At 42.8% G+C, this 10,004-nt stretch overlaps 1 protein-coding gene across 1 annotated transcript; it reads left to right on the top strand.

Annotated features, from left to right (window-relative positions):
* The first annotated feature begins 3,769 nt into the window (after nt 1-3,769).
* On the top strand, nt 3,770-8,316 carry LOC130724794 (lysine-rich arabinogalactan protein 19-like). The gene is made up of 2 exons (XM_057576074.1): nt 3,770-4,394; nt 8,306-8,316. The coding sequence occupies exons 1-2, from the start codon at nt 3,770-3,772 to the stop codon at nt 8,314-8,316; spliced, it is 636 nt and encodes a 211-aa protein (XP_057432057.1).
* The last annotated feature ends 1,688 nt before the right edge of the window (nt 8,317-10,004 follow it).

Consider the following 10,004-nt stretch of genomic DNA (forward strand, 5'->3'; position numbering starts at 1 on the left):
GGGATGGTGTGGCACTTTTATGTGGGTTTAGCTTCCGTTCTAAGTGGTGATTTTGTAATAGGGATGCTTAAGTGGCTATCTTAAGGGTGTGGTACTCTTTTTCCTTGCTAGTTCTTAGCAAGGTTTTTAATGAGGCTCACCTTTAAGGTTACGTTTATAGTCTTTTTGCGGAGGAGTCTATTTGGGAGCTGGATAGCCTATTTGAGGGTATATATGCTCTTGTAAGAGCCTTGATTGTCTAGGCTTGATCCATTATTAATAATAATTCTTTCGTTTTCAAAAAAAAAAACATATGAAATAAAAATATAATAATGTATTTATTAATTAAATGAGAGATTTCATGTTAATAAATTATAATTAATACGTTGCATAGTAGTATTTTGTTTAATTTAACTTAACTAGTGTTTCTTACCCGTGCGTTGCACGGGAAATATGTCTATTGTATTTGATACATCAATCAAGACCTTGATTATTAAATATATAATAAACAACAAATGAAATTGAATAGTCGGAAATGATGAGCAAAGTGAACAAAAAGTCTTAAATTGAAACCCTTGTTGCATAAATTGAAATTCGTACAATTGAATAACTAATAAAAAGATTGCTTAACCAAATCTTAAATTCTGCAAAACATATCAGAGGATGGTTTAATGATGGCTAATCAATAATTACTAGAATGAAAAAAAGAGAAAAGATTCTTCATGAACGTGATTATGCGAGTTCGTTTTGACACAGTAAATTAACCTAAGCTTGATCCAGACAACAGAAACTTGTTTCATATTCTTCATGAACTTGAAGACAATACACAAATCATAGATATAATGAATCACCAATAAAGCATTCAGAACACATATTAATCTTAGAAAAAAGAATGTGATAGTAACACAAATTAGGATTGTGAAAGATAAATCATAAAATATGACATCATTATGTTTATATCAAGTCATCAATAAAGAATTGTTTAATGGTAAAAGAAATTGAACGAACCTTGAATCGACAACAATAGTTTTGCATCAGATACTCATCAACTTATAATATGTAATAGCCATCATGTAAACAACAAAATAAATTTAGGTCATACTAAAATCATTTTGTATTAAAATAGTATAAAGATAAAGAACTAAACTAACCACTTATATTTTCTCAAAAAATTCTTGTTAAAGCAATCATAGAAAGCAACACAGCCACTTGGAATCTTTTTTAGTTAATTGCATATCAAGTTTAAATTTATAAGTTAAAGTAAGAAAATATAAATTTTTTTTATAGATTAAATATCTTTTGACACGTGTCAACAGAAGTGAAGTTATCTAATGGAATGACACGTGGAAATTTTCTTATGAGCATTAATCTGGAGTTGCCACCTCACTAAATCAGTGTGATAGAAGATGTTCTTTTATAATATATATATTGATTGTATCATACATTGAAACAATTAAATGGGTTAAAATTACTTAAAGTTTAATTTTTTATTTTTAGTTCTTATGCAATGAAATTATCAATGGTCATATTTATATAAAATTCATTAACTAATAAATTTCATAACTAAAATGGAAAAAATTAATGCGGATGTTCTAGGAATGAACATTGAAGAGAGGTATAGTACCTAGAGGTAAAGGGATTGTGCTAGGGAGAGAATGAGAATGAGAGAGAGAATGAGAGAAAGAATGCTGAATTTCATGTGTTATCTCATCAAATGAGAAAAAGTCCCCTACAATTGGTAACCACCTCCTATTTACAGAGCTTGGGTACTACCTATTGGGCCTCTGAGATCAAGGCCCAATTTAAGGCCAGGGCCCCACCTCGGGGCGGGCTACATGCTGGGCGTTGCCCCTCTAGGGGCTCGCCCAGTCCACTAGTCCACAAGACACCGAGCTCGAAGTATGAGAGCTAAGTGTGTCTTTTAAATGCCTTTACATGTGCTATAATACACTGGGTTTTGAGTTGCCCACATGGCTTAAGAAAAGAAAAGCAAACTACGTCGCCAACATGGCGTGAGCAAAAGGAAACTAGCATCTTTAGCCACCAGTCCACTGACTTGGCGAGCAACCCGAGCCGGCAAGTCTACAAGTTCACAAGTCCACGAGCGGCGAGAGCGACCGCTCCGTGCTGGCGATTAACTGGAGCAGGTACATGATCGTTCGCCGGCGGGAAAGGTGGCAGGCATTGGTCACGTGCTGATCATCCAACCGTGGACCGGCAGTATTCCCGGTCGAGCGACTAAACTTTGTCGCTGGTATCACCTGTCAGGCGATGGCGTTTGGTTTCTTCAGTGGCGAGGCCTTTCGCGCTTTTCCTTATTTCAAAACCCTTTCAAATCCCTAACTGCCCCACGTGACTGCCCCATGTGATGTGTCAGTTACATCAATTTCCCTCTTTCTCCGGAATCGTCACTTCACTTTTCATAACCGTCCCATCGTGCGCAGTAACTCCCCATTACACGCGACCCACCTTCCCAAAACCATCATGACTTCCAACCTTCCACACGCGTCCAACACGCGTCACCCTTCCAGCTTCCCCCCTTCTCCTATAAAAACCCTTCTTCCCCACAATCATCCCTTTCCGAGACCTCTCTTTACTTCCCTAATTGCTTACCAAACTCCCTCTGCCCACTTCCGTTCTGGAGCCGTCGCTTACCACCCTTTCCGCTACCCACTCTTCACATCCTACTCCGGTGAGTCCCACTGTCCTTATCTTTGCATTATACACATACTCATCTTTTCCTTTCTTTCACTTCGCTGTCTTCTAAAAATGGCTTCAAACCCTACCTCCCCTAATCACTCCTCTTCCTCCTCCGGAAGCGACCCTGACTCCACCGCCGCCGGCGGCCTCCGTTTAGAGGTCTCGGAGATCCCTCCTTACCGACTAAAAACCTACGCCACTCTGCCCCTTCCAGTCCAAAGAGCCCCCACTCACGAGGCTATAGACCAACCTTCCATTTTCCAGGACAGCGATCTCATTGTGCAATTCGTGAACTCCCTGGGTGGTTTGTCTAATAATGACGATGAGTTTAACGCCAAACTCAGGATCTGGATTTGCAGTCCGGGGGATCGCCCCTGGCTTCATAAGCCAAACGGCGACGTAAAGAGATCCCACTTTTTCTTTGCGTACGAATACATGTTTAGCGAGCTTGGAATCAGGCTTCCTTTCTCGCCCTTTGTCCAAACCGTCCTCCGCGACATCAACGCGGCTCCCTGCCAACTCCACCCCAACGCTTGGGCCTTCATTCGGTGCTTTGAAATCTTATGCGCCGCGGTTGGCATCGCCCCATCTCCCACCAGTTTCTTCTACCTCTACGATGTTGACCCCAAGTCCATCAAAAACTGAGGATGGATTTCCTTAAAGGCCCGAGCCGGCCGGAAATGCTTGAATCCCCACAAAAGTAACGCGAAGTCCTCCTTCGCGCGGAATTTCTTTCGTGTGGCGGTTCACCCTGCCTATCCAGAGGCCTTTACCCTTAGGGACGGGACCGCCCTTTTCCCTCTTTATTGGACGGAGAAGCCTAATGGGATTACTGATCCTTCCGAGGAATCCTTGTCCGCTAACGACAAAGCTTTTATGAATCTCCTTGCCCCACTCCCCATCCTTGACTGCTCAACAGTCCTTGAGGGCGCTGGCTCCTCAAGGACTCCCAAATACTTAGGTCGTCCATGGCTTACTTCTATTATCGACATCTTCTTTCTCGCCTCTTATGTTGTTACTGATGTTTTTCTTTGTTGCAGAAGATATGAACTTCACAAACGCCGAGCTCCTGAAGGCTCGCGAGAGGAGAATGGCCCGCTTTTCCCGAAAGTTCAACACTGAGGGCGATGGGAAGAAACGGGGCAGTGCCGAGAACCAAGGTGAGGGCGCCAAAGCCCCTAAGAGGAGAAAATTGGTCAAAGCCTCCTCCTTCGCCGGCACTTCCAACCCTGGCGCTCAGCCCACCACCGCCGCTGCGTCTAAAGGCAAAAGTGTTGCTAAAGCCTCCGCCGCCGCAGCTACCGAGACAACCACTGTCCCGGCCCCCAAATCTGCTACCGCGGACGTGGCCTCTGCAGCCGCCACCAAGTCCACTACTGTAGGTGCCACAGCTGCCTCCACCGATGCCACAACTACCTCTGCTGGTGCTACAACTACCTCTGCTGATCCGTCACCAACCGCTGATTCAACCGCCAACATCTCCCAACCTTCAGCTGTTGAGAAATCTGTCACCGTCAATGCCACAACAGCCGCCACGTCTTCTGATGCTCCTGCCGGGGAGAAAAGAAAAGAAAATGAAACCCCCCAGTCTCCTCCTCGCCAGGACGCACCTCCTAGCCCGCCCCCAACAGATGATGGGCGCCCTGCGTCTTCTCCACCTCGCCGCGAAGAGGGATCTTCTAATGTCGCCGCAACCCAGATCGAGCAAGCTCCTGGTAAAGAGAGCGGTTCCTCCAGCTACTTCAACATGCTTCCCAACGCCATTGAACCTTCAGAATTCTTGCTTACCGGCCTCAACCGCGAAGTCATAGAGAAAGAGGTTTTGAGTCGGGGTATTAATGAAACCAAGGAGGAAACTCTCGCTTGCCTCCTACGCGCTGGGTGCATCTTTGCCCATGCGTTTGAAAAGTTCAACGCCGCCACCATCGAAGCTGAGCAGTTGAAGGCCGAGAGTGCTCAGCATCAAGAAGCCGCCGCTGCTTGGGAAAAGCGCTTTGACAAACTGGCGACGCAGGCAGGAAAGGACAAAGTCCAAGCCGACAAGATGATTGGCTCGGCGGGAATTAAGATCGGCGAACTGGAGGATCAGTTGACGTTGATGAAGGAAGAAGCGGATGGTCTTGATGCGAGTCTTCAAGCTTGCAAAAAGGAGAAAGAGCAAGCCGAGAAGGACCTGATCGCCAGAGGCGAAGCGCTAGTTGCTAAGGAGTCAGAGCTCGCAACATTGCGCGCTGAGCTGGAGTTAATGAAGAAGGCGCTGGCGGAGCAAGAAAAAAAGTCTGCTGAGTCCCTGGCCATGGCGAGGTCTGACATGGAGGCGGTGATGCAAGCCACGTCCGAGGAAATCAAGAAAGCGACCGAAGCTCACTCCAAGGCCCTCGCCACGAAAGATGCCGAGATTGCCTCCTAACTGGCAAAAATCAAAGTGCTAGAGGACGAGCTGGCGACGGAGAAAGCCAAAGCCACTGAGGCGAGGGAACAAGCCGCTGACATCGCCCTTGACAACCGCGAGCGCGGTTTCTACCTCGCCAAAGATCAGGCCCAACATTTGTACCCGAACTTTGACTTTAGCGCCATGGGAGTAATGAAAGAGATAACCGCCGAAGGACTGGTTGGTCCCGACGATCCTCCCCTGATTGACCAACACCTCTGGACAGCGACTGAAGAAGAAGAGGAAGAGGAAGAACAGAAGAAAGAGAAAGAAAACAATGAATAATGTAATTTTAACATCACTTTAGCTTTTACTGTCACCTTGTAGTGTACTTTTCCGCCATTCATCTATGTTTAAGCAACCCCTCGCCATAGCTTTCATATCGCCGTTGGATATTTTGTAAATCATGTTGGAATGCTTTCGCCATACATTTTTTGGTTGCCGCCTTCTTATTGATTAAAAAATTTAAGAATGAGTTTCATAGTTTAACCCCCCAACACGCCGGAGTAGTAAAATACTCAACATCCTGAGTGACCAAGCACTCGCCTTCCACCTTATTCATTCGCCGACCTTATATCTTGCGCTATTTTTCACGCGTCATATGATTGAATTACGCCTAACGATTTCGTGCATTAATTTTAACTAGGACTTGTTGCTTGGTATTCCACCACCAAGACTTTAGACGTTTTCCCCAAAGGAAGAAAACGGCCTCCATTCTCGAGGACTTTGCCCGGGGCTTTGCCCGCTCGGGGCTTACAATGCTTGGATCCCAATGGCCATTTGGGGGTCCCAAGACTTTTGCCTAGTTAACGGCGCTCGTCGTATTCTGGCGAGACTTACCCAGCACATCGTTTACGAGACCGGCGATCACGTCAGACTTTCCGGGGGGTGATTCCCAGGCGTCAAAGGCCATTTGTGGAATCGCCGCCACCTTCAGGGTTCCAGCAAGCCCCTTTGGGGATCAAGCTTGTCCCACTTAGTGATCGCCGTAATTCTTTATGTCGATCGGCAATTCCGATCGTCAGGGAATCCCTGGAATTTTTGGACACGAATTTCGTGAATTTTCGTTTTATTTTATTGACGGAGCGCCTCATTAAAAAACTCCTTTCGGAGAAAAAGAGCACGCTTTGTTATTGCAATACATTGGAGAATTTGAAAACACTTCAAAAAATTTTAAAGATATCTGGCTCCGGCGACTCCGCCTTGTTCACTTTCTCGCCTGCGATCAACTATAATAGTAGCGCAAGCTCAAACCATTGAACGACCGAGGTAACCGCCTTCCATCAAGCTCTTCTAAGTGATAGGCCCCATTACCAAGAACTTCAATAATGCGGTAGGGCCCTTCCCAGTTAGGAGTAAGCTTGTTTCGCGGGGCTCCCGATCGCCACTTGAGGACCAGGTCGCCGACCTGCATATCTCGGACGCGAACCCTGCTGTTGAACTTTGCCGCCACGCGCTGCTTCATCGCTGTTTCCCGAATGTGCGCCTCGTCGCGCGTTTCCGACAAAAGGTCCAGCTCCATCGCCATGTTGGTCTGATTTTCCCCTTCAAAACCTGGTTGAGTCCGCCATGTAAAGTTGTCAATCTCCACCGGCAACATGGCATCTACCCCATAGGTCATTCTAAAGGGGGTTTCCCTTGTAGTAGATTGCACAGTGGTGTTGTACGACCACAGCACCACCGGAAGTTCATCCAACCAAGCTCCCTTAGCCTCCGGCGGATAATCAGAGATAACTTCCTGCACAATCAGAGATAACTTCCTGCACAATCAATCCACGTGAATGGGAGTAGAAAGTTTACAGTCCCCACAGACGGCGCCAAATGTTCTAGGAATGAACATTGAAGAGAGGTATAGTACCTAGAGGTAAAGGGATTGTGCTAGGGAAAGAATGAGAATGAGAGAGAGAATGAGAGAAAGAATGCTGAATTTCATGTGTTATCTCATCAAATGAGCAAAAGTCCCCTACAATTGGTAACCACCTCCTATTTACAGAGCTTGGGTACTACCTATTGGGCCAATTGGGCCTCTGAGATCAAGGCCCAATTTAAGGCCAGGGCCCCACCTCGGGGCGGGCTACATGCTGGGCGTTGCCCCTCTAGGGGCTCGCCCAGTCCAGCGGATAATTATGAATGTGAATAATTATGTTAGTCTATGTGTAAAAGGAAAATCTTTACTTAGAATTTGAATAATATAAAATGAAATAAATATTAATGACTAAGAAAATAAGCTTGATGAATCATCCAAATCCTATGCTTTTGCGTGTTCAATTCCAGCTAGCTATTTATAAGATCGAAAGATAGGGTAGAGGTTACAGAACTTGGTCTTACATTCAAGCTTGTAGCTTTGTATGTGAGTTTGTTGGGGAAGTTGATCTGAATATATTCAAAGTTGAATTAAGGTTATGTGTTCATCACTATATACATGACATGGGTAAGTTTATGAATTGTGTAATTAATGCATTAATTATTTTTTGGTTTTTATTTAAATTATTATTTTTAAAATTTTTGAAAGAAAATCCGACCATGAGAAGGTGGTGGGCGGCCAAAGGCTTGGGGAGAAGAAAAATGAGACTTGTGCAAGTAATTTCCTTTCTTGGCTTGGCAAAGTATTTTTGGAAGTTTTCTCTCTTAATTGGCTTTAATGGGGGACTTGGATTTGAACTTTCAAGATCTTGAGGGGGGTTTTTATTTCGAATTTTAAACCCTAAGGATTCAGATTTGAACACTTAAAGATGATGGTTTTAATGTCAATTAAATAAGGGATCAAATCACAATTAAATGGGGAGTTTTGAGCAATTAATCAAAGTAATTTTTTTTTGTATTTTCACCCCCTTGGGCTTGGGCTGGCCGTGGATGCTTCTAGAGCATAGGGGTAAAGTTTTCTCTTTCTTTCCCACCATAAATGCTCTACCCCTAGCCTTCTACTATAAATATAGAGCTTCACCTCTTCATTCTTCACATCCAAGAGCTCTCCTCTCCTCTCTTCTGTGTGAGCTATCTCCCTCTCTTGTTCTTCTTTTTATTTTTCATGTTCTTAGTTTTGTTAGTAGTTTCTAAGCCTTGAGCAAGGTCATTCTCAATATGCTATGTGGTTGCGGCTTATGCTGATCTGCCAAATCCAGAAGAGAATGATATTAATCAAGTTGCTTAGAGATGTTTGTGAAAGTGAGGGTTGAATTTGAATGATTATGTCAGGCTACGTGTAAAAGAAAAATCTTTACCTTAGAATTTGAATAATATAAAATGAAATCATAGTAATGACTAAGAGGATAAGCTTGATGTATCATCCAAATCCTAACGTTTTGTGTGTTCAATTCCAGCTAGCTATTTATAAGATCGAAAGAAAGGGTAGGAGTTACATAACTTGGTCTTACATTCAAACTGGAAGCTTTGTCTGAGAGTTGGTTCGGGAAGTTGATCGGAATATATCCAAAGTTGAACTAAGGTTAGGTGCTCGTCACTATATACTTGATATGAGTAAGTTTCTGAATTCTAATGGACATAAATCTTCTCTAGTGTGTGTGTTTGGACTTAATTTAATTGGAGCTTTGATTTTTATTTCCGTAGTGCTGGCCAAAGGCATTGAAATGTATCTCATTTTCTAAATCACAGTTGTACTCCCAATCTTTATGTCAGTAGTGAAGGTGATATGAAGTTTCCCCACATGATGTTGTATGCCATGAGAAACCTACCTGAAGGCACATAACTTAATTATAATTTCTACAAAAAAAAACTTAATATGGCTGACAGAATTAGGTTCAACTATTCTTCAACGGAATATAAATGACAAATTTATATTTAAAGGTATATAGGGTTTTACATGATTTCTTGTTCCGCTGGACCGTGATTGGCTCTTAATAAGGATAATGTTATTGTTGGATTATATCTTGATGCTTATATTAATATCATTTGGACATGTATAATATTTTCATATTAACAAATGATATGAGTTAACTGAAGAGTTTGGAAAATTCGGGTAGTTCAAGTGTAGGTTAACTCAAGATGATACATGTTAAAATGATATTCATATAAGCATCAAGATATAATCCAACAATAACATTATCCATGGTTAAGAGCCAATAACCGTCTAGCGTGATAAGAAATCATGTAAAACCATATATACCTTTAAATATAAATTTCTCATTTTCATTTCGGTGAAGAATAGTTGAACCTAATTATGTCAGCCTTGTTAAGTTTTCCGTTGTAGAAATTATAATTAAGTTTTGTGGCTTCAGGTATGTTTCTCATGGCATACAACATCATGTAGGGAAACTTCATATCACCTTAACTATTGACACAAAGATTAGGAGTACAACTGTGATTTAGAAAATGAGAGAAATTTCCATGGCATTTTACGTCGAAGTAACCCTGGCCAACACTACAGAAACAGAAATCAAAGCACCAACTAAAGTAAGTCCAAACACGCACACTAGAGAAGATTTGTGTCCATTAGAATTCAGAAAATTACTCATATCAAGTATATAGTTGTGACGACCAAACTCACACCCTACCTAAACTATAAAATAAGAATATCTCCAGAAAACAACACTTTTATTGATGAACTTTGAAAAAAGTACAAGACCTTTGGGTCAGAATTCATCGATGTCCAATTGATAATCTGAGAACGTCTCCAGGAAAGTTAGCCGCGCTAAGCGTCATTAAAAGCAATTCCTTTCCTTAGACAAGACGTCCCAGAGTCTCGCATGGACTCCTCTGAATCTTTCCCGATTACTTTGACAAACTTAATTACAAAAAACCCATTTCCTTCATACTTATTTTACAGTCTGATAGAGTACGAGTCCAGTCGCACACGTCTTCTTCCATCGGCTGGTCTTTATTCTACTCGAACACTCTCGTATATTCACAACTATTTACAGCTCTTCCTGCCTTGGTC

This window comes from Lotus japonicus, chromosome 6 (assembly GCF_012489685.1).
Source record: "Lotus japonicus ecotype B-129 chromosome 6, LjGifu_v1.2".
In the NCBI taxonomy this organism is placed as follows: domain Eukaryota; kingdom Viridiplantae; phylum Streptophyta; class Magnoliopsida; order Fabales; family Fabaceae; genus Lotus; species Lotus japonicus.

Bases quoted from the DNA above. Each gene is read 5' to 3' on its own strand.
- LOC130724794 (XM_057576074.1), top strand. From the start codon at position 3,770: ATGGCCCGCTTTTCCCGAAAGTTCAACACTGAGGGCGATGGGAAGAAA.